The sequence below is a fragment of the Echinops telfairi genome, unplaced genomic scaffold, assembly GCF_000313985.2.
Source record: "Echinops telfairi isolate 266 unplaced genomic scaffold, ASM31398v2 ScPeMD7_7469;HRSCAF=8507_1, whole genome shotgun sequence".
NCBI lineage: Eukaryota > Metazoa > Chordata > Mammalia > Afrosoricida > Tenrecidae > Echinops > Echinops telfairi.
In genome coordinates this window covers 14,817,050-14,842,100 of record NW_022111373.1, presented here as the reverse complement: position 1 = coordinate 14,842,100, position 25,051 = coordinate 14,817,050, and the positions used below count along the sequence as shown (strand labels likewise).

The 25,051-nt window shown below is 41.9% G+C and overlaps 1 protein-coding gene and 1 non-coding gene across 3 annotated transcripts; both read left to right on the top strand.

The window, feature by feature from the left end:
- The first annotated feature begins 1,462 nt into the window (after positions 1-1,462).
- On the top strand, positions 1,463-24,795 carry GRAMD2B (GRAM domain containing 2B). Of its 2 annotated transcripts, none has more exons than XM_045284978.1 (11): positions 1,463-1,707; positions 2,742-2,845; positions 8,392-8,487; positions 9,654-9,725; positions 9,829-9,909; positions 13,380-13,491; positions 14,035-14,142; positions 15,188-15,275; positions 16,130-16,234; positions 18,771-18,864; positions 24,293-24,795. In XM_045284978.1, exons 1-11 carry the CDS (start codon positions 1,653-1,655, stop codon positions 24,332-24,334), a joined length of 957 nt encoding a protein of 318 aa, XP_045140913.1. In that variant the 5' UTR covers positions 1,463-1,652; the 3' UTR covers positions 24,335-24,795. The 2 variants fall into 2 exon arrangements, with proteins under 2 accessions (XP_045140913.1, XP_004697028.2); XM_004696971.2 differs by having other exon boundaries at positions 1,464-1,707; positions 14,020-14,142.
- Positions 19,827-19,945, top strand: LOC115873904. Its single transcript, XR_004048676.1, has one exon. It is a non-coding gene; the product is annotated as a small nucleolar RNA SNORA61 (small nucleolar RNA).
- Positions 24,796-25,051: the final 256 nt, after the last annotated feature.

Here is a 25,051-nt window from a genome sequence, read left to right as displayed (position 1 = left end):
GATATAGGACATACATTCAAGTTTCCACTATTCTTCCAGGAACACATGTTCTTTATTAAAGTTCCTTTTCCTCTTCAGGACACAGTTAAAATTACCCTGTATTTGTTTGGTGTTTCAGTTTAATTAGTTTGCTGTCCACACCATTCCCCCACTTCGTGCTACCCAACCCCCCTTCCAATTTCTCTTTAAAAACTCTTACTATATTGATAGTGCAATATCATGGCCTGGGATAATTTTTTAATTAATCAAGTATGCAAACAAGTGCTCACTGTGCCATTAAGAACAGAATCTCAGTAAAGCCTAGAACACCTCATTTTAGTGAAATCCACTCTCTGGGTGAAACTGTGTTCCATAAATAGCCAGCATTAACTCTGTCAACAGAAGGTGTGCATCTGTGGAATAGCTGCTCACAAGGGCCACCTGTCGTCTGAATCACCTGCGCTGTAGCTGTGTTTTATGGCAATAATAGGCCAGTTTTCTGCTAAGACTGCTGGTACTTTAGATAACACACCAAGGGTATATTTGTGCTTACCACTCTGTGTTTATCTCTTTCGGGTATTTTCCTTGTAAGTCGTTGCCATCAACAGTGTCCTATGAGCAGGAGCGGTGCTGTGGGAGGAGGCCCTATTCACAATCACTGTGCGGTGCCCGTTCAGCCCGCCAGTGTCCCTGAGACCTGGGTCCTCCTTCTTGGAAGGGGGACGTCAGGTTCACAGGGTTATTGAGAGGACAATGTTTGTGAAAGCATTTTTCATAAACTGTAAATTTCCATCTGTGTATCTGTTGTCCGTGTGGAAAGAGATGCCTTAACTGAGAAGTGATGGCACCCTTTCCGAGGCGTGGGTCTTTTACTGCCCCGCAGAGTTCATCTTTGGTGGGAAACCTTTCTGGCCTTCCTGGGCATCTCCCTCTAAGGAAATGGCATCACAGTAGCCGTCGTCATTACCAGATGTAGTCCCAGAATATCGGTCCTTTAGACGTGTGCTCTCTTATAAGCCTTACAGCTGTGAAGCAAGCATTGTTTTTGCCCTCTCACACACAACGAGGAAACTGAGTTACGTGGCTGGGCCATGATTGCACATCAAGTAAGAGATGCGCATTCTCCCTCACCATCATCAAGTCCAGGCCAACTCAAAGGGAGCCTATAGGGCAGGGTAGAACTGCCCCCGTGGGTTTCCGAGACTGTACAGGCTTCTTCTTTTTCCCAGTAAGAGGTACAACCAAGCCTTAAACTCAGATTTGTCCAAGTGTGAAGTTTTAATGACTGTACTCCTCTGCCTCCCTTGGGTCTTTGCTGCCCTGGGAACTACTCCCTGCCCTGTGGGACTACCTTGAATTTGAGCTGGTTTCCTATCAGGGACATTCTTGTTCAGCCCTGGGCCTCCACCAGCTCTGTTGTCCGTGTAGCTGGATGTCCAATCATCACCTCCCCAGTCAAACTGGAGGATGCACCGCCCCCTCTCTGCCCTGCCTTCCACTGGTTTCCAGGAGTCCTTGGAGACTGTGTTCGGAGAGAAGGGATTCCTGAGTATACTATTAAGGGGGAACGGGGAAAGTTGGTGATTCGAGTTGAAATGAACATTTGGGATGTTTCAGAAACAAGTGAGAACAGTAATGCCTGTATTTTGTTCTCCTTGTAGTACAAGGCCAATATGCACTTTCACAAGTTGTTTCTTGACGTCCCCACTGAGGAACCACTGAGGCAAAGTAAGTTCTGACCTTTTTGACTTCTTTTCAGCTGCATGGTTTCAAAGGTGCTATCTGCTTTGTGGGGAGAAGGAGGGCACAGGATTGAGTGACCCAGGAGAACAAGTTGCTGATGTCAACATAACGCCCTTTCACACAGCGCTCGCTCAGAGCCATCAAAGCTAAGAGTAGAATGAGAAAGGGCTGTGGATGAGAAACTCCATAGGAGCTGGAATAATTTAAGGTGGTTCCAGAATGACACCATTGCCTTCAAAATTCATTGTTGAGATATATGTGATCGAATTGGGTTTTAAGAGAGCAGTCCTGGGGCGCAGGAGGCCACTACCAATCCCCTTGCCAGGAGTCCGTGCTCACTCATCTTGACGTAGGACAGAGAAAGACTCCCCATCGCATTTCCAAATATTTCTGGAAACCGGCTGCTACGTCTTTCTCTCATGGAATGGCTTGCTGGGACGTTGAACTACCAACTTAAGCCAAATAGTTCACGTAGCTCCTGGACCACCTAGAAGAAAACTAAAAGGGAACACGAATGTCAGTGGACAGACATGTGTTGGGTACCTGCAATCTCAAGGTATAGTGCTCAGACCCAAACACCAGTTAAGCACCTACTCTGCCCTGCAGTAGTTCAGCAAGGGGCCTCTCTCAGCATCTTCAGAGTTACTGAATTCCTGCCCTGCCCTCCAAAGAGGACGGTGTGCTCCTCCCCCGCTGTGACCACTTATTTCATAAGGAGCCATTAGGGAGAATCTCAGGAAGAGAGGGGCAGGGGTGAAACCTCTTCCTAAAGAGAGGATATTTTTGGAAACGCCATTCTTGATCTCTGCCCTAGAATGATAGACTTGCCTTTCCGTTTTGATTTTCCTAGGAAGTTGTTAAGATTTTGAATTAAAGAGCAAACTAGTCTTGGCTGCTCTCATCCACTAAAGAAGACTGAAGGGGGGGAGAGCAGTGCACTGGCTCGCCCCATCTCTGTATGTGAACGTTTTCATTTAGTGGAAATTTTAAATTATGCCATACCTGTCTATGTTTCCCAGGCTTTACCTGTGCTCTACAGAAAGAAATACTGTACCAAGGCAAGCTCTTTGTATCTGAAAACTGGATTTGTTTTCATTCGAAAGTCTTTGGAAAAGATACGAAGGTGGGTATCAAGTTTGAAAACAAACTAACACTGACGAAATATTAACTTTTTTTCCCCTGTAAGTTTGAAATTTTTAAACAAACTAAATTATTTCAGATTGTAGATATTGTTTTTAAGTACTGTGTATACTAGAGTATACGCCAAGTTTTTCAGCACATTTTTATCCAGTTTTTGTGGTAAAATTAGGTGCCTCGGCTGATGTTCGGGGAGGCTTATACTTGAGTATACACAGTGCATTGGGCTTTCTCCAGGAGGTTTGGTTTTGTTTTGTTTGTGAATGCGGTGGTCATGGGGACTATGTTATAGATAAATGCAATTCATCATTATAGTTTCATGCCGGTTCCCTGTGTGGTAGTCGCAAACGTGAACTCAACTCTCACTACCATCGAGTCGATTCTGACGGATTCTAAATGCCTCCAGGTGGCACTAATCCACCCCACCCCACCCCCAGCGAACATCACGCCCTCACGCATCCCTCCTCCACATATACCTTTCCACAGCCACAGTCCTCATTACTTTACCCAGCTGTCACCAGAGGACATTTTAAGTGGTTTACCTGGAGAAGGGGCTATAATGTAAGTCGAAGACATACAGGAAAACCAAAACTATTTTTTGAAGAAATATTAACTTTTTTCCCCTGTCTGTTTGAAATGAGCTTGTACCACTGAAGACTCCAAGCCCACTTCAGTACTCGTATAACTTCCCTCCTGTTTCAGCCACTCAGACCAATACTTCGGTCCAGGAGGTGAGGGATCTGGAGGGTTTTATTAAGGTGGTGAGCCTTCACAGTCTTTGTCTGTTTGTTTGTTTTCTAATTTATAGAAACACATTCCATATAGTTACAGCGCCCATCTCAATGAATAAAATCCTTAGTCATACCTCATTAAACCCTCCCACCAATGTCGTGCACTTGCTTTTTCCTCCCTCTACACGTTCCTATAGCTCCCCTCTCCCTGTTCCCGCCCCCCATCCCTGGCCTCCTCATTGTCCTCAAAGACTTATCTTTTGGTGTAAAACCCACATTTCTTTTACTCTATTTTCCTTATAACGGATACATGTAAATATTTATAATAAACATTTCTCTTTATAAGATTGAATAACTTTGCTAAGATAATGATCCCCTGTTTTGTCCGTGCCTGGTGGTGTTTCACAGAGCTGTCACTGTTTTTTATTGATGCGTTATATTCCGCTGCATGAAGGTCCTAGAGTTCCTTTATCCATTCCTCTGGAATCAGGGTTTTTGGTTGTGTTGATGTTTTGCTATCATGGAAATTGTTCCAGTAAACATAGGTGTGCATGTGTGAGAATAATAACTTCATCGTGCAAGTTAACATTAGAGGCATGCAGGGAAATAGGCCTATGGCTAAGCACTTAAGAACACTGGCACAAAGAGTACTTTGTACTAGCGCAAAGTGAGCCGCACTAGCGCATAGAAGGCCTAGTCTTCCGTAGTCACAGACCTGCAATCCCGAGGAGACTCTGCTATGACATCTATTCATTGAAAACAGCGTTGCAGGAAGGGCAGTGCATGAAGTGCTGAGCAATAGGAAGAACCTAAGGGAATTGATCGCCTTCCCTAGACACCACCTCTTAAAATGAGTTCCTGTAGATACTGGCATAAGAAGAAAAAAGATGGCTCCACCCACTGATATTCTGGCTCATACAGGTCACAGAAAAGCCTGAAAAGCCCCTGCTTGGGGTCCCCATGACAATTAGTGAGTTTCCCGTTGTTCTGATTCCTGACAAGCTTTAGATTTTTTGGCATAATAACAGCCAACAGAATGTTTTGTGTGGATTGGTAGCTGTATTTTGACTAAATGCTATTCCTATAGCCACTGACAATCTTCTATAAGACCACTTAACAAATATAATGGAAATTCTTGATTTCTTTAGGGTTGGATAATCAGATTGGCTGTCATTCTTTAAATCAAGCATGGTACTTTTGTATTATTTCTACTTAAAGCTTATTTGGATCCACAGTATTGTTTGAATCAGTATACTGTGAAGCAATATGAAACAGTATTGTTCCACAGTTCTCGACTTCTACATTATAAAGTTGGTCCAAAGAGTGGAGAGGAGGGCTGAATAGTACTGATCTCTAGTTTATCGTGAAGATAACTCTCAGGGATTCAAAGAGCGATTACTCCTCAGACCAGAGCAGCAGGGGTAAAGATATTCATGAACAAATAATTAGTCTTGTGAAGAGATGAATAATCTACAAAAGTAAGAGACTGAAAAATCTAAGGACAAAATTGAGAAGACTTATAATTCAGATCTGTTACAGTATTTTCTCACTGTCAACTGATGTAAATTAAACATAATCCACTTCGAACTGAAAGCACTTAAAATTGTTCTAGGAAAAAGGAATTTCTAAGCAGCCTATCTCTGGAAAATATTAATAAAAATGTAGCTTTAATTCAATTAGGATCTTTTGCCCAGCTGTATTTCCAAATGTTTAAAAAGTTAGCATATACATATATTACATCGAGGATCAAACTGAAAAGTGACTTACTCTTCACTACATGTCTATTGTCTACTTATAATCTTTTCATTCATGAAGCAATTCATTGAGAACACCTTCTTCAGGGTGTTCCATGTCTTGGATTATGAGGGGGGAAAAGTCCTAATTTACGACCCCTTGTCACTGTGTTTTGTGTCCCTCCTTAGAAACAGCCAGAGACTCATTGTATAGCTTCTGTTTTGAGTGTCTTACGTTTTTCATGGGTTTCCTTCCTCACCCCCCATTTATTGCCTCTCACCCTATAACATTGTTGTGGGTGTTGTTCTCTGACAAAGTAGTTTTTGTTTTGCTTTGCTTTTGTAATGTCTACCCTGGATTAGTATCTCATTATTCCTGCTATCCCTGATAAGAACTTTGAGATAGTAGAACAATCCCATCTAATTAGCCCAAGTGTTAATGCAAAATTCAACATTAAAAGCTCGTTTTTCATAAGACCCAAAGCAATCATATCAATGTGAACAGGGAGCAGGGGGCAGTGTGGAGATCCAAAGCCCATCTGTAGACAATTGGACATCCCCTCACAGAAGGGTCACAAGAAAGGGATGAGTCAGCCAGGGTGCAGCATACCACAAACAAAATATACAACCTTCCTCTAGTTTTTAATGCTTCCACCCGCCCACTATCATGACTCCAGTCTACCTTACAAATCTGGCTAGACCAGAGCATGTACACTGGTACAGATCACAGCTCTCAACACACAGAATCCAGGACAGATAAACCCCTCAGGAGCAGTAATGGAGTAGTGATACCATGGGGTACACGGAAGGTGGGGGGAGAAAAGGGGAGGAAAGGGTAGCTGATTGCAATGACCCACATATAACACCCCCCTCTCCCAGGGTTAGGAACAAGAGAAACATGGGTCAAAGGAGACAGTGGACGGTGTAAGATATGAAAATAATAACAGTTTATCATTTATCTAGGGTTCATGAGGGTGGGAGAAGGAGGGAATAAAGTGAGGAGCTGATACCAAGGGCACAAGTAGAAAGAAAATGTTTTGAAAATGATGATGGCCACATGTGTACAAACGTACTCAATACAATGGATGTGCAGATTGTTATAAGGGCTGTAGGAGCCCCCAATAAAATTATTTTTAAAATAAAATAAATGAATGAATGAATTAAGAAACCCGGGATTGATGAGCCTATAGGATAGCAAGTGTCTCAGGGTTCCTGGGGACGGGGTTAAAGTGAGGATGGGGTCATAAAGGGGAGCTGATATCAAGTTCAAGAAGGAAGAGAATATTTTGAAACTGACTGTGGTAGCAATTATACAATACTTCTTGATGTAATGGAACTATGGAATAAAATATCTGAATTAGCTCAAAATAAAATGGTTTTGAAAAAAATATTTTAAAAAGAATTGTGGAAGAAAACACCACGAGGTGGGGAAAAAAACCTTCATTTTTCATCTGCCAATCTGCACTGTGACTGTGGAAGACCCTTTTCTTCTTTGGGGATGTTGATCTATTTCAGAATGTGTGCAACATTTGCCCAAAAACAAAGTCTCAAAGGCAGGAAGGGACAGAAGAGAAGTGCAAATGGAAACAGAGACAGGACGGAGGAAGAGGGCTGTCACACTGAGAGATGTCAAGTAATGGCGTGGAACAAAATGTGGACCAATTGTTAAATGGGAAACTAATTTGCTCTTTGAACTTCTCACCCAAACCATAAGAAAAATTTTTTTCAAGTATCAAGAACTTCCATTATGTTTTGTGATATCTGATATACTCTTGTAACGTATTATATTGCAAAGAATCCACAATAGGAACAAGTAAGCTCAAATTCTATCTGCATAACTCCTTCTATGTATGACCTTCAGCATAGTATGTACCTCTCTAAACAAATTTCCTTCTATGCCTACTTCATCAGATTGCCATCATTGAAATTACATTCTCATCTGGTAAATGAGAACTGGTAATGGGAGATGCTGCAGTTATCATTTTTGCTATTCATTATTTGAACCTGAAAAGAACTTAGCAGTTCTTTTATTTCATGCATAATTATATGAAACACATGAAGAAATGAATGAAATTTTAATGAGTGCCAGGCATTTTCCACAGAACATTTCAGTCGGCACACAATCACGGAAAGTAGATAAAGTTAACGCTATTTCACAAACCGGAAAGCTGAGGCCTCAAAACATCCATGCCGTCTAGTCATAGCAACCCTGAACACAGAGCACAACTGCGCACATGGGTTCCCGAGGCTGTCAATCTTTACAGGAGTAGAAATCCTCCCATTTCCCTTGCAGAGCAGCTCGTGGGTTTGAACTTGGTGACCTTGCAGGTAGCAGTCCAATACCTAACCCACTATGCACCAGGGTCCCTTAAAATATAAGACCAGACCCAATATCATCAAGTCAGTTCTGACTCATAACGACCCTATCGAGGGTTTCTTCATATAAATCTTTCTGTGAAAGTCTCATCTTTCTCCCACAGGGTGGCTGGTGGGTTTGAACATTTGCCCTTGTGGTTAACAGCCCACACCTACCCTATAGCACCACCAGGATACCTTAGACAGTGGTCATACAGGGAGTAACGGGGCAGAGCTGAGAATTCAAGTACCAGACTTTCTGTCCAATGAATGAGCGGTCGATCCACGAGTGTGTCTTGGTGTTTTCGCTGCCCAGATGTGCCTAAGAACAGAGAGAGGGAGGACACAGGAGTTACGTAGAGTGGGTGACTACAGCAGGAAATTCTTTTAGCATCTTAAACTTAGATTTTTTTTAAAATGTTAATTTTGCATTCTATCTCTATGTCTATTTAAAAATAAATGTTTCCTATCAAGTCTTGCCAGTAGAATGATGGCCCCGAATTGAACCTGTGGCTTTGCAGGAGCTCAGTGGGAGGAGCTCAGTGACACACCCCATGCCACTCTGTAAGACTTAGGTATTTTTGTGGAAACCGAAGCACTTTCGGCGAGCTTTGATTAGTTATCTATCTTCATTCAAATTAAAGTGTAACACGAGAATTTAAAATACATTTCTATGAAACTGAACCAGAGCTGACTCGATGATTCTGTTTCAGATCTCCATTCCGGCTTTCTCAGTCACCCTAATAAAGAAAACCAAAACTGCCCTTCTGGTGCCAAATGCCCTGATTATAGCGACAGTCACTGACAGGGTGAGTACCCGCAGAGCAAGACTGCCCTGGCTTTGTTCTCCTCCTCTGTGCCTCGTGGCCTCTTGCCAAGGACGAACCCTAAACCATCAATGTCGTCAGCATCCCTAACAGTGAATTGGGAAATTCTATAATAATGGAATACCCCAGTTAGTTGGCCTAGTAATTGTTTAGTGCCTCTGTTCTACCTCATCGTTTGTTGCATAATGCCTATGTTTTTTTACTTATTTATTAAAAGGGATAGGAATTATTAAGAAAATTGAAGTTAAACATGGCTAAGCAATTTGCCCAATGTCATCAAGTTAGTTGGCATTCAAGCCAAAATTTGCAACCAGGTCTGTCTGATACCAAACCCCAAGATGTTACCCCTCTGAAAGGCATTACTTGCTTTTACATTACATAGAGTTTTCTCACTGGTGAATGAGAGGGACGATGACAAACTAAAGGAAAACCAAAAAACAAACCCACTGCGGTCGTCTGACTCAGAGGACCCTATCCCACCCCACCCCCGGGAGCCGATTCTGACTCCTGGGACCCTGTCTACATCCCGTTTCTGTGGCTGTAAGTCTTTCTGAGAGAAGATCCCACCATTTTCACTCTTTGATCAGCTGGTGGGTTTGAACTGTCTCCCTTGGGGTAAGCGGAATGAGCACGCAAATTAAAGAATGGACTGTCACTCATAAGTGCGCTCAACATCTCAGTGGACGTTTTCCTGCGTGAGTTAGACTTTGCCCAGTGGCCAGCCGGTGAATCCATCAAACTGACACAGCCTGGCTCCTGGAAAGGGGAAAGGAGGGCTCTGTGGTCAAGGCCTCCCTGCGGTGATTCTGGAAAGAGCTTTCGAAGATATAGTCTGACTTTTTAGGCTGACTCTGCGCTTCAAAGCTCTGAAAACAAAGAAACCCAAACCGCAAAATGTTAAATACGATGTGGTTATTGTAGTTGTAAAACATGACTCCTTCAAGACTTAATGGTGTTTTTAAAATGCATTGCCTTTTTCTCTTACAATAAGTATAACATGTTATAACTATTTGGAGGGCGGGGTGGAAGAATAGTCTGTGTCATTTGAAAATGTAGAAATACAGATAGACCTTGCTAAACTCTGAGCCTCTCTTACTGGCATGTCTCGGGGAGTAACTCTAACTAATCACTTCTGTGTTGCTTTTCAGTACATGTTTGTCTCCTTACTCTCCCGGGATTCGACTTACAAACTACTGAAGTCTGTGTGTGGGCACTTAGATGTGAGTATGACTTCTCCGAGCCTCAGTTACTGTATCTCTTCGTATTTTTTGTGATTTCGTAGTTCATCGGATTTACTTTTTCACTTTATCCCACGAATTGCAGATTACAAGTGTCGGTAACAGCCCCAATCCCTCCTCTGCTGAGAACAGTTTCCGGGCAGACCGCCCTTCATCTCTGCCTCTGGTGAGTTGCCTCCCTAACTATAGATGCAGAGAAATTTCACTTCTCCATACTTACAGAATGCAGGAGGAATGTCGACACACATACCACACACACACACACACACACACATAGACACAAAGAAAAAACCCCAACGCATTGCCTTCGAGTCAGCTTCCCACTGGTGATGATTGTAAGGGATATTCTTCAGAGGAGGAAGGTAGCACTATGCTACCTGAGACACAGTTGAAGGCACAGCACTGCCCTAATAAAGTGGAACTAGTAGGAGGCCAGACGTGGTTCTCAAGCCTTGTCCTGGGAAAGAAACTTGATAGGGGACTGACAGGGAATTGCTTTGCTCTATTTGCTTTTCCATGCTGTTTGGAGGGATTCACGAGTCCATTCGAGTGGAGTGTAGGACATGATTCATCTCACCAATTACTCAGTGTCTGACCTGTTCGAGGCACTGTGCTAGCGCATGCTGTACACATACCAGCAAAAATCAACACTCGTTCCGGCCTGCAAAGACATAGAGCTCCCCAGAGATGTGCGCAGACCCAGAAATAACTCAAAGAAAAAGGCTCCTCTGTCCAAACGAAAGGGAGACAGAACCCTTGATTCTCTTCCTTTGTTGATCTGGAGTGTGCTTCCAGTGAGAAGTAGCTCTCCTGGTTTCTATACGATTGGCACATGCAATATTACATGTTTGTGCAAGAGAGTCTTGGTCATATCATTTAAATGATTATTACTCAATCTTGAAAAATCTGTGATGAAAGAGAACACGTCCATAGTTTCAACATTTAGAGACCTTTTCAGGGTTGTTTAAAAGTAATGGGATTCAACAACAAAACAAAAAAATTTTTTAAACAATGGGATTTAAAACATACGCTTAAACAAAAGTTATGCAGGAATGTATATAGTAGCATTATTCATAATAGTCAAACAGTGTTAATAACCCTAATTTCTATCAACTGACCGAAGACAAACACTGTATGATACGTATATACAGTGGAATACTGTTCGTCCGTAAAAGGAATGAAATACACGCTACAACATAGATGAACGTTGGAGGCATTCAGAGTAAAAACAGAACTAGACTCCAAACGCCGTCTTCTTGGCGTGTATGGACATTTCTATAGAATGTCCAAAACAGGCGAATCCATGAGGACAGAAAGGAGATGGGTGCTTGTCAGGCCTGGGAACGGGGAGAAGCGGGGACTGCTGGTGGGACGGAGCTTCTTTCTGGGATAAGGAAATGTTCCAGAATCAGCGAGTCGTGAAGAGTGTAAGGCATTGTGAATATGCTAAATATCATTGAATCATATACTTTAAAATGGCTTCAATGGTGAGTCTGCTTTCTTGCTTTTTAAATCTACCTTGAAATCCTAGTTTCACCTCTGGTCTCCGCTCAGCTGGTGACGTCTCTCTAGCAAGCCCGGCACTGCTCTGCTTCTTCACCCAGGAAAACCCCCACCCCAGTAGAGCTACGAGGATGACATGCAATCATGTGTGTCATGGTCTGCATGCTGCCTTATAATGTGACGGGCACTTAATCAATTCTTATTATATGGAAGAGACTTTAATTGCTCAAGTTTCCTTCCCCTATAAATTCTTGACTGAAATTGAAATGACGGAACACCAGCTAGTTCACGGGGAAAGTGAGTAATCTGTGCACAGGATGATCCTCTTCGTTTGGAAGGCAAGGGAAGTGTGAAGAGTTCAGTCTGGCAGCACCTTCACCGGGGCGCTGTCATGACACTGCTGGGTCTCCTTAGTTCTCAAGCAGTTTGCGAACCAGCAGCCTGCAAAGGGAAGCCTCTCTGCCTTTCCCCCCACTCCTCAAGCTCCTCCTACTAAGTAAATATGATAATACCGACTCTATTCGACTTTCTGTTGATCTTGTTTGAGGGAAGAAAAGGGTTAAAACTTTCCAAGTGTAATTTGCTAGTCATTTTTCCCATTCTGTTGACAATTTTCATGAAAACTATCCTCCTTTTTAGGAATACCTGTCTCTCTGCCTGCGTATCCAAAGTTGCATTAAGAGGTTTCTGTCCACTCTTTCCTGGGATTGCCAGTAGCAGCATTTTCTCATTCAAAGTGCTAATGAGGTGTCTCTAGCTGTTCAACGGAAACATCATTCACCGACATTCCAATTTTTTCAATTGTTCTTTTAAACAAATTGCTCAGCATTGACAAAAGTCTCCCTGCCCAGAAAGTCTGACGTTCCGTCTACACACCTCTAAGGAGGCCTGTGAGAACCGGGACTCGGTAGGAGTGCCTTGTTTTTCCGGATGTCATTGGTTTCCATTTTTGATAGGGGACAATCTTACGACTTTTCTTTTTTTTAAAAGTTTTATTGACATGTAATTCGCATACCAGACAATTAAACGGCTTAAATATACTTTAAAAAATGTGTACAATCATCACCACAATCAATTTTAGAACATTTTCTTCATTCTTATATTCATTACTATTAGCTCCCCATTACCTGCCTACCTTCCCTGCCATAACCCTAAGAAACTATTAATCTAGTTATTGTCTTTATAGATTTACCTCTCCTGGATTTCAGATAGAGAAAATCAAGGGGGAAACATCTCAACCACAGAAAAACTTCAACCTATGGGAAAGCAGAAGATAACAGCCACTAGAGCACATTAAAAATAGGTCAAAGGGGAAATAAATGGTGACATGGCAGTTCTACCCTGTCCTACAGGACTGCTCTGAGTCAGAATTGACTCGACGGCATGAGCTATTTTTTAATGATCTCTTCAGCAATCCAGTCTCCAGTGCACTCTGGGTGAGGGCAAGACTGCTCACATCACTCATCAGTGGGCTGAGGGAATGCAATGGGAGCTGAATCTGAGAGGATACACTCTCATCAGATGGATTTGGGACGTTCGCTGTCATCTATCACCATCTGCAAACCAGATGCTCAGAATTTATTTCTCCTCCTGTGGTCTTGAGATTTTATTATTTACAATCCTTGGATCACGCAAGCTGGTATACTCCATAGGGGGCACTTAGCTGATACCTCTGGCCACTTTTCTATAACACATTTCAATCGAAAATATTTTTGTTTTCCTTCTCTGACAAGTGTCCACCTTACACAGCTTTCATCATTTTCCTGTACTAAGTCATCAACTGGGAGGGACCTAGTTATTGTTAATGCTGTTAGGTGCTTTAACAGCAGACCGAGGCCCTGCCCTGCCCTGCGCCATCCTCACAGTGTTGTTATGTTGGGGCCATTGTTGCGACATTATGTCCTTCCACCTCACTGAGTTCTTCTTTTCCACTGATGCTCTACTGTACCAAGCAGGTCCTTTTCCAGGGGCTGGGCTCTTCGGATACCATGTCTAACAAGCCCACTCGTATAGGATATGTCTTTCCTGCACCTTATGGGTCCGATGCTCTCAGTGGAAACGCCGGAGATTCCAGCAGTCTGACTGCTTACTGTGCGATCATTGGCCTCTTTTCGTTTCACTATCTCTCTTCAGGATTTCAATGATGAATTCTCAGATTTGGATGGAGTGTTTCAACAAAGAAGGAAGGACATAGAAGGATACAGCAGTTCTGGCTCTCAGACTCCTGAATCGGAGAACTCTCGAGGTCTGGAAAACATTGTATTTTGACTAAAACTTAAATCTTCCACAAAACATCCCCAACCTATCCCTTTTAAAGCAAATGAACAGAACAAACAAAAAGCACTTATCTAAGTAGTTACCATTTGGGAAAGAAAACTGGAGACAATAGTTTGAATGCTCAAGGGTAAGGATGTACTTATATGGTGAAAATCTATTTCTCTTTATATACATTTAACAGCTGTCTCTTAAATATTAAAGTGGTTGGGAGAAATATATATTTATATATAAATAATATATATATTTCCTTACCTTTTATGTAAGTAATGGGATTAATTGTTATAGTTAAATCACCCCTGTAAATCAGTGGGGTACAGACTAACCTTATATTATTTAGCATTTATTTGCTTGAGCATTGGTTTTCAACACCCTACCACTGCAATCAGTCTTTAAGAATACCGATTTCTATTGTCAGGCATTATAACATATTAAAGAATTGATTTGGCTTGAGGTTATTTGAGGAGCAGCCTTCCCTAGCCCTGTTTTGCCTTCATAGATTTCCATTTGACAGAGTCCCAGACGGTTCTGAACGTCTCCAAAGGAGAAACAAAGCCAACTCGAGCGGACGCCCAGGTGACCAGAATGCCTGAAGGAAAAGCAAAGACCCTAACTGTCCATGGTGAGGAAACTGGAATTGTTTTGGTGGTGGTATTTTGTTTTATTTCTGGATATCTGTTTGTAAACTTTTATGGATCCTAATGGTTCAGTATCTGATTGCCTTCCTGTCTTGGGTTTTTGAAAATTAATTAATTTATTCATTCAGCAAAGAGTATCCAACCCTTAAAGTTGGAAATGCAAAGGTGGATAACCTTCATGGGAGTCACTTTACTGTTTGTATACTGTGTTAGGCTGGGTTGACTAGAAAAACAAATCCAGTGACACTCATCTATGTGTAAGAAAGAGCTTTCTATCAAGAAGTAATTATAAATCCAGAAAACATCCCAGTCCAGTCCAACTCAAGTCCACAAGTAAGTCCCTTTTCAGACTCACAGAGTCACAAGCAATGATGCAGAATGCAGGAATAGCACAGGTTGGTGGGTGCAAAGTTGGGTGGATCCGATGGTGGTGGTAACTTCCCAAGACTTGGTAGTAATCAGGGTCAGTGAACAGGAAGGTGAAGGCAGAGAGAGAAGGGGAAGTTCCCAGGGCCTCCTTATGAGAAGGCCACACCCACAAGGAGTCACCATCAGACTGTGACCTGATTGGTAGATTGACTACCACCCCTACACTGTTATATATCTTCAAGTTGACATGAAATTATGTAACTGCCACAAATACTCTGAGATTATAATTCAAAAGTTACTGATAAAACTCAAGAGTATTGAATTGTTTCCTACTTCCAAACTATTCTAATAATTAGCCATCTGTTATAATAATATGAGAACAAGAATGATGTCTATATTGTTCACCATTGACTCCAACACACTGCTTGGCACAAAGAAGATTCTCAGTAAATGTTTACTACATGAATAGAGAAGGAATTGCCATTATTGGCTAAAAAATATAATTATCTACCTACCTATATATGTAAATATTGGCTAGTTGGAAGCTTTTAGTTAATACTTTGATTTTCCTTACCTGGGGATGTCACTCTTTATATGAGTACTGCTGGGTGAGTAGGTGTGTTATGGTTTTAAAACTGTCTCTGTTTATATGCCCAACAGGTCAGTCAGAAAGCATTGGAATATTACACAAAGTAAAGTCTCCGAAATGCCTGCCTCTCCACCATATTCTTATAGTTTATGCAGTTGTGTAAGTAAATGAACTGACTAAGGGTGGCTTGCATGATTCAATTCTCTTAAAGAAATAAATATTGCCAAGGGACATGGCAACTCTCACATGTCTCTAAGGTGATTCACATAGTTTCTGTGACAGTTTTGTCTCCCACTTGGGCACTTCCCTTTGAAAACAGGTTACATTTTCCTGTTCACACCCCTCTCATCTAAGAAGGCAGTGAGAAGGGAGGGTGGAAAAGGAAACTGATAAAGCCAAATCCAGCAGAAGTTCTGGGTTGATACTGTTAGTTAGGAAATAGCACTGTGAATTATGAGACATGTTTACCTTATTACTTATTTTTCCACCTATCACATGTCCCTTGGATAGAGAGAGGCTGTAACTTTAAAATGTCATACCTTTTCCTGAGAACTTAGGCACCAATTTGTTAAACTTCCTCATCAGCTTCTTGTCTGTAACCAGTTACTCTTCTGAAAGGTCTGACCCCATTCTGAGCTGTTCCAAGGAGCATAGTCCCACTTTCCAAATAAAACAGGATGCTTGTGCATCACAAGAGAACCAGGCTGCCTGTCGAGCAGAGAGAGGCAGCCCCCTCTAGGAGAAATACCAGCTTGGTATTCAAACTTGGGTCTAACTTTGAACAATCCTATTAGAATGACCATTATTTGTAAAATGAAGGATTTGGGCTAGAGGACTTTCAGTCCCCTCTTAGCTTTGTGACAGCAAGCTTTGAAACAAGACCTTTTCAAATTCAAGTTATTTTAGAAAATGCCTTGCTTCCAAGTCACATCATTGGCTCTGAGCTTATTTTATTAACATCAGGTCCTGGTCATTAACATGCTGAGACAGTCTTCGTTTTCATACCCGTCTAGTGTCTTTGCACTAATCATCTCGACCGTCTACATGAGATATAGAATTAATACTCTGGAAGAGCAGCTGGGATCGTTGACCTCCATTGTGAACGCCCCTGATACTGAGTAAGACAATCTCTCGGTGCTATCATTTCCCTCCTATGCACATCAGTATGATTTGACCTGAATTTAGCATGATTCTTAGCAAACATTCCTTGAGGGCAGGTTCTGTAGGAGACATTTTGTTAAGGACCTACGCAGAGAGTTCCAGAGGCGGGAGGGTAAAGAAACGAATGATGTGACCCGGCCCTGCACAATTCTTGGGTTGCAAAAGTGTTGCCAATAATACGGCAAGAAGCAGGCCTTAATTGTATGATCTTGCTCTGCTATCCTAAGGCTTCGTCATGACCTTTTATTAAAATGTATTCAAATTACATGTTTATCAGAGAAAAAAATGGCACTTAGTAAAGGCATTCATTAAAAAGAAATTCCAGCAACTCAGCATATTTTATCATTTTTCATTCTTTAACTTATTCATTTGCAAAATAATTGACCACTATAAAAATTCTCATAACTCATTGGTTGTGCCTGTGAAGCTATTTCATGATAGTTATTTTCTTAATAATCTTTTGATACACATTATTTTTAGAGCAGTGTTTATATATAATTGATGTACCCTAAGTAAATGATAGACATTAATTATTCATGTATCAGCATTGGTTCATCAATTGTAACCAATGTACAATAGTCATTTTTAAATTTCATTTCTTAGAGTATGTACTTTTTAAAAAACAATTGTGTTAATATTAAAAGTAAATCCCAACAATGTCTAACATGTCTGATATAAACAACTATTCAGACCTGAGCTTTTTCCTTTAAATCCATTTACATGAGGATTTGGATATATTGTCTAGAAATTGAAATAAAATAAATTGTCCCACATGAGAAAGCATACGTTTATCCCAGATCTGAAAGGTAAAGATATTTCTTTACATAGTATCTGCCATGTGCTATAAATTGTATTGGAATGGATACATACACATATGAATACATAAAATCTTGCCTCATTATAATATACTTAATCATAACTGTGTAAAATAGCTATTGTTGTATTTTACAACTAAAAAAACTGAAGCTCAGAGAAGTAATTATTATAACATATTATAGCTTGCAATAGAATCAAGATTCAAATGCAGATCCATATGACTACAAAGATCCTGTCTTTGTAGGATTCCCAGTCTACCAGTGTTTCTCAAACTTTTGTGTGCATATCATGGCCACTTGAAGGGCTGTTAAAACTGATTACTGGGCCCCAGGGTCTCAATCTCTGATTCAGTAGATCTGAGGTGCATTTCTATCAAGTTCCAAGGTGATAATTGATGGTGCCAAACTAAAGACCACACTTTGAGAGACACTGTGTAATACCATTTACCTTAGGTTTTCTAGAGATACAAAACCAGTGGTAGGTAGGTAAGTAGATGATAGATTGATAGATGATAGATAGATAGATAGATAGATAGATAGATAGATAGATAGATAGATAGATAGATAGATAGATAGGAGATAGGTAGATGATGAATAGCTAGACACACTCACACATAAAGAGATAACTATATACCATGAAAATGGCTCACACAGTTGTAGAAGCAGGTAAGTCTAGTCTAGATTGAAGCCCATGCGTCAGGCAAAGTGACAGAGAGCACGGTTCCCAAAATCCCTCACTCTCACACAAAAGGCCACCTCACCCCACCCCGCAAGGAGGTGTCATCAAGCTACCACTTGATTGACAGGTTTGTCTCCACCCCTAGCCACTAGGGTCTAAGTGACATAAAATCATCCAACTAACACAATCTTTGGGGTTCTAAGTCAGAGGAAGTTATACTTGTAGAAAAAGTTTTGAAAAAGCAGCTACAGAAACGTCACACTGAATTGAATATTGATGAATTAAATAAAAATGTCCCTAAACGTTTCCAAAGGTTTTTTGTGATAACTGATCTTGTGGGGGGAAGAAATCTGTATATGATCAAGAAGAGCAATAATTTTTGCAAATGTGTACTATGCTGGGGAAACAGAGGATGTTAATGGTTAGTAAATGGTGTCTCAGAAACCTTGTGCTTCGGAATAATTGTGTGATTTTCATTTGGAAGTCCAGCTACCAACATGCTCACTTAAATAAAAATAGCCTAGGGGCTGATCACGTAAGAACTAGTCCCCTTCAACAGAAAAGTGGGTGAAGGAAGACATCGGACAGTGTAAGAAATGACAAAATAATAATAATTTATACATTATCATGGGTTCCTGAGGGAGGAGGGGCAGGGAGAGAGGAGGGAAAATGAGGAGCTGATACCAAGGGCTCAAGTAGAAAGAAAATGTTTTGAGAATGATGATGGCACAAATGTACAAATGTGCTTGACACAATGGATGGATATGTGGATTGTGATGAGTTGTCAATAAAATGATATTTTAAAAAAAAAGAACTAGTCCCCTTAGCATTGAACCTGGAGTATGTGGATTACTACAGAGCTCTCTGGTGTTAACAAGTGACCTATCTACTGTCTTCGGTTACAGCCTGGTTTTCTGTTCAAATACATTTTAAATATATTCCGTCTGCTTCTTCCTTTGCCCTCCCTGCCTATGATAACTTCCCTCTTTGTTTTCACAGACAGACAGTACCATCTGGCCTGGGGTCACAAATGCCGTTAAATGTGGAGGTCCTTTGCCAAGAGCTTACAACTAACATCATGAAATTGGAAAAGGTGATTGATGGGCTTCCTGTGCATGGAGACAATAGCAGCAATGCCTAACCTTCACCCTAGGTCAAGGTTTGCACACTCAAGTGCCTCTGGTGTGCTGGTGGCAACCTAAATGCTCGGACTAGAGAGTTATATGATAAGCATATTGTTAAATGCCACCAAGTTGGTCTCTAACTCCTGACCACCCCATCTACAATGAACTTGGCCCCGTGTGATTCTTAAGGTTTTTATTGGCTGATTTTTGGAAGAAGATTGTCTGGCTTTTCTTCCTAGTCTGCTCTAGGGTGGAAGCTCAGTTCAGTATCGTAGCGACATTTGAGCTTCCACTGACAGATGGTGGCTCCGCTTGGCAGAGAATCAAACCCAGTGTCTCACAAGAAAGGCATGAATTCTTCCCCTTATGAGAAACAGATTTTTTTTTTCCCACCAAGAAATAGGTCTGACTTCCTTGAAATAGATGTTCTGGTTGGTCACTCTTTCCTTTCTTAGTTAGAAGCATTTCTGTATCATAGTCACTAGTGGCAGACAGCCACAGACCCTGGGGCCCAGTGTTGGGAGAGAGGAGGGAGTGGATTCAAACCCACTGACCCAACCAATCCTAACTCAACTCAGGCTGGTTTTTGCCGTACATAAAATAGGGCATGCAATCTGGATTGCAACCCTGGTTGGTAAGAGGAAGTGGAATCCTATCAAGATAACAGACTCAGTTACCTTGCCCACAGTGACACTCCTGGAAAGTTGGACCTGAAGTTAGAACCCGGTCTGACTCCACAGTTGTCCTTGGACGCCCTCTGATTTACTGCTTCCCAGAATCCAGGCACAGGATTATAAGTAATGTTATCCTTGTTGATAAGATTACTGATGCACCTTTACCTCTGAGAGGATCTTCGACAGGGCACTTTGGCATGCTTATCCTCACACTTGTGTCACTTTTAAAAGGTCAATTGAGAGAAAACCACCCCCCCCCCCCCCAGTTCCCTTTCCCATCAGATCACAGCACTGGTCTGGGTGCTTGTGAAAGGAGGAAAAGGAACATTGAAGCTGGCCCTCAGTGCTCTTGGAGCTCGGCTAGTTTCAAACACAAAATAACAAAAAGTGACGGGGGGTGGGGGGGTGGAGGCCAATTGAGAGTCAAGAAGGTGAAGGAGAGAAAGAACCATAAATGTCCCAAAAGTTACACTGCGATAACATGTCTTATGTTCTTCTCCTTTCAAAGTCTGTTCCTTCAGAGTTGACAACCACTTTGTTTTCACCCTGCTCCTTAAGGCCACGTTTAGTGACTCATCTGCTACCACAAAGGCCCAGAATTTAATAGCGTTACCTCATGGTACAAAGCCTGCTGTTGCCAATGGGGCGTGTGCTCAGCTGCTAACAAGTTGGAAATTTGAGTCCACCTAGAGGTGGTAAGAAGAAATACCTGAGGACCAGCTTCTAAGAAATCAGCCATTGAAACCCCCTTTCTAGCAGTGTGTTATCCTAGCACACTCCCATGGGATCACCATCGTGAGTCAAAAGCAACTCACTGGAAGTGGAACATAATAGGGTAGTTGAATTGGGAAGACACATGAAATACAAATGAGTACAATTTACTCTGGTCTTGCTGTAGTAAGTGCTCGCTGGCATCTAACAGCAGAAATATTGAGAACCACGGTATTCTCAAACTTCGGTTCTAAACCAAGTCATGAAGGAATCCTTATTGAATCATTGTGTCTATGGGCAAACCCGGAAAACCTTTTCTACTTTAAATTTAAAATCAACCTAGAGAAAGTAGAAGTTAACTGCAAGAACCTTTGCTTTTGTCTTATGAGATGCTTACAACTGTTTGGCTTTCATGCTACCCTCCAGAATGGGTTGGTATTAACTTTCAAATCTGTTCAGTCTGACTCACAAATAGTATCCTTTGGGTTGGAAGCACATGGGTGCCTTATTCTTGGGTTACATCCCATACCTCCACCAAACTCAGCCCCAACTGACAGACAGGTGGCAACTGCTCTTGATGTACAATGGCTGGGGACCAGAGCAGGACATCGCATATTATAATGAAGGAACAGAAACAGAAGGGCTTGTTCAGAACAGGCAGACAGCTGGACAAGTCTTATGCAAGTTTGACAGAGCTCAGCTGCTCAGCAAGAAAGGGCTGTGGTACCAGTGGAGACCACCTTCGTCCCAAATCGGGATCAATTGAAGAATAGACTTGGGGCCAAAATGCATATGCTGAAGCCCTAGAAACTTATGAATTGCACATATTCTCATAATCTCTGGTATGTTCGACTCTGTCATTACAACTACGGTGCCTGTCTTTCTCACTGAGAGTATCCCCTGCCCTCGCTGGCTCCCCATCTCACCAAATGTGATCTCCTCCTTGAGCGATTGCTCCCCTTTGATGATGCGTCCAAGGCAAGCCAGCCAAGCTAGCCAGACAGGGATCTGTTGTGATCCATCGTGGGTTTTTTGTTTATTTTCAACTGATTCCCAAAAATTTAATCTATCTTCTTTTTTAAAAAGTTTTATTGCCACTTAATCCACACATCATATAATTCACTGTTTCAGTTATATGTAGAAGAGTTGTACAATCAACAGCATAATTTTAAAACATTTTCTTGGTTTCTTGTGCTCGTTGTTATTAGCCTCCCATTCCCTACAACCTCCCCTCCCAAATGCCCTCCCAAAAAACATTAATCCAGTTACTGTCTCTATAGATTTACCTACGCTGGATTTTATATAAAGAGAAACATACCCCCCAAAAACTAACAATAATTATAAAGTTAAGCAAAAAAACCTCAATCAAAAAGAAAGTTAGAATATATTAAAAATTAGAGCAAAATTAAATGGGTCAAATGGGAGATCAAGTGATAAGATGTTCATTTTTAACCTAACTACATCTTCAGTAATCCACTTCCCAATGCACTCTGTATTGCTGTCAAGGGTATTCCTACCACGGGGCAATGGACAGAGGGGCTCCCCCAGAGACTTGATCCATGTAGACCTCCTCTTCCCTTTTTTTGTTTTTTGCAAAACTAAAACAACTTTAAAACAAACAAACAAAAAACCATAGTGTTGAGAAAGGGGGCTGGAGCAGAGACCCAAAGGCCATCTGTAGGCAATGGGACATCCCCTCACAGAGGGGTCACAGGGAAGGGATGAGTCCATCAGGGTGCAGTATGGCACCAGTGAAACACACAATACTCCTCTGGTTCCTTGAGGCTTCCTCACCCCCCACTCTCATGACCCCAGTCCCGCCTTTCCCAGTGGACTAAACCAGAGCATGTGCACAGGTGCAGAGAAGAGTTCCAGGAACGGGATTGGAATTAGCGATACCAGAGGTGTAGGGGGAAAGTGCGAAGAGGGGGTTTGAAAGGGGTAGCTGATCGCAACGATTGACACATAACCACACACCACACACGCACCCCTCCAGAGGGGTGACCAACAGAAGCTGTGTGGGAAGGGAGACAGTGGTCAGTGTAAGCTATAAAAATAATAATGCTTTATCATTTACCAAGGGGTCATGAGGCGGTGGGGAGGGAGAAGAGCTGATACCAAGGGCTCAATAGAAAGTAATTGTCTAGAAAATAATGATGGCAACATATGTACAAATATGCTTGATGCAATTGATGCATAGATTGGGGTTTTTTGGCATAGATTGTTATAAGAGCTGGAAGAGCCACCAATGAAATGATCTTTCAATAAAATTTTTAAAAGACTAAATAAAATAAAATGGGCCAAAAGGGAGATAAAATGAAAAGATATTACATTTTAAACTAACTCCAACTACCATAATTGACTCCACAATGCTCTCTGTCAGATATCAAAGCTATTCCCAACCCTGGACTATGGTCAGAGGTGGATTCACCTGAGGCTTAATCTATGTGTGGATACTGCAAATGGATTTGGGGCTTCCAATCTCATCCATAGCCTTCTACAAACCAGGTGTTCACAATTTAAGCTCTGATTTTCACCCCAGCTGAGGTCAACATGATTTCTTAAATGTACATATAGAGGGTGTGATCGGTGCTTCGTGAACACGAGGCAGAGTACTTTTCTGTTGGTAGGAAAATGGGTAGGCGCATCCTCCCACTGGGAAAAATTGCCTAACAATACTTACATAGAACCCAAGGAGGAGAATATTCCTGGAAACTTTTGACCTACTTTCTATCCAGCCCTTGGTAATCCAGGCCATGTGCTGTAAAATACTGTGACTTTAGACTCTCTTCTTTTGTGGTGCCCAACATTCTTCGTAGGCCACACCAGAAAGAACTAATGTGGAAACCTCACAAAGTGAACTGGGCTTTACCCCAAAGCATATAGAACTGGTAGTCATTGGACTTTGGTCCAGATCTCTTGCTTTGAGGGTGCCCTGTGGATGGTGAATACTATACAACCATATACTAATTATCTCAATGCCCACTGTGCTTTATTATGTTATGTATTAAACTGGTACACATGGTGATGCCCCTGTCGGTGAACATGATTGAAAGTTTTGCCCTATCACCAACCCCCATTTTTTATTCAAATCGTGTCCGGTCACTGTACATTAGCAATTCAAATATTGTGGTTCATAGCCAGCCTATACTTGTATAATTTCCTTTTCTAACTGTGTTTTAAATTTTATACCATTGGCTAAATTAGTGACACTATCAATAGAAATCCTTCCCACCCCAGGGAGATGATTGTTCATGTTTTCTAACATAAAATGACAATAATGTCTTTAAGGTGAACGAGAGACTTATTAATCATAGATACATGAATATATTTTGGGTTTCCACTTCATTCTAGCCCCAGTCTTACAACAATTCGCTCTTATGACATGGCCCTGTTTGATGCTTGCCCTCATGAAGAGATCACTGAAAATATAGGTGTTACAGCAAAGTGTGATGAAGAAACTAGATGATGCTCAGCTATACAGAATAGCATCTGGGGTCTTAAAGGCTTGTCTTCAAACAAGCAACTATCTAAGTGAGGCATCAACTAAGTCCATATGGAAGATAGACACCAACGATTGTGATCCAAAGATTAGAAATCATATCATCCAAACGCAGGCCGTTTCCTGGGCTCATTTTCAGAAGCAGGTCACCAGGCCTTTTGCCTGCGGTGTCATAATCTGCAAGTTCTTCTGAACCCTATCAACTATTGCTGCCCTTGCTGATATTAAAAATACCAATGGAATGGGTTCCAGCTTCACATCAATCCGCAAGCCATCATAATATAACAAACGGGCAGGAGGGTGACGGAGCACAGTACTTCCTAGGTGCTATGAAATGGAATCAACCTGATGGCAGTGGTTGTGGTAACTCTTTCTTCAAGGCAGAACAGATTCATTGCAAGCATTGTAGAGAAGTTGTTCTTGTTGGTTCCTGATGAGTGGGTTCCAACTTTGTACGTGATTCTAACCCGTTTCACTTACTAATAGGAACTTCTCTTTCATTATTTCAAGATACAACACAACTTACAAAAGCTGCTTGAGAATGGGGACTGAACAACCTTGTTGCTTAGGCCAACACAATACCTCACACTTCCCTTTGAAGAAGGTGCTTCCTCAGGCGTTCTGGTGGAGTGCCCCCTGCTGGTCAGAGGAGCTCATGAACAGGAATCCAAAACCACATTTGTACGTGGAGGTCTCCAGCTCAGGGAGAGGCGGAAGAAGAATCTTGGTTCCTGTGCAATAAATGTTGACCTTCACTCCGAAGACACTGCTGCTGCCCGAAGAATGCAATTTCCTGGATGTGTCCCAGAACGTCCCTGTGGATTATTATGGGTGATTATGGTTCAGCAGTAACAGAGTAGGTGACAACATACAAATTCCACTCCATGCATTTTCAGTCTTTGCTACCCATTGTTTCCTCCCCTGGAGCCTTGCTGGTGCCATGGATTAAGGGTTAGCAGCTAACCACAAGCTCAGAGTGCTTCCAACCCACCAGGAGCTTCTTGAGGGAAAGATGAGGCAGTCTGTTCCCAGAACAGTTACAGCCTCAGAAACCCTGAAGCACAGCTCTACTCTGCCCCGTAGTGTCGCTATGAGTTGGAAGTGACTCATTGGCAGGGGCTTTGGTTTGGGGGTTTTTCTTTCTCGAGACCCCTCATAACTAACCTTCAGATTAAGGGGCATTTCATGTACCTGTTAAGATCCAGCCTTTAAAGGAAATGCTGTAGGTGACTCTAATGAGCAGGCTTGCTTCAAACAAATAACTTCTAC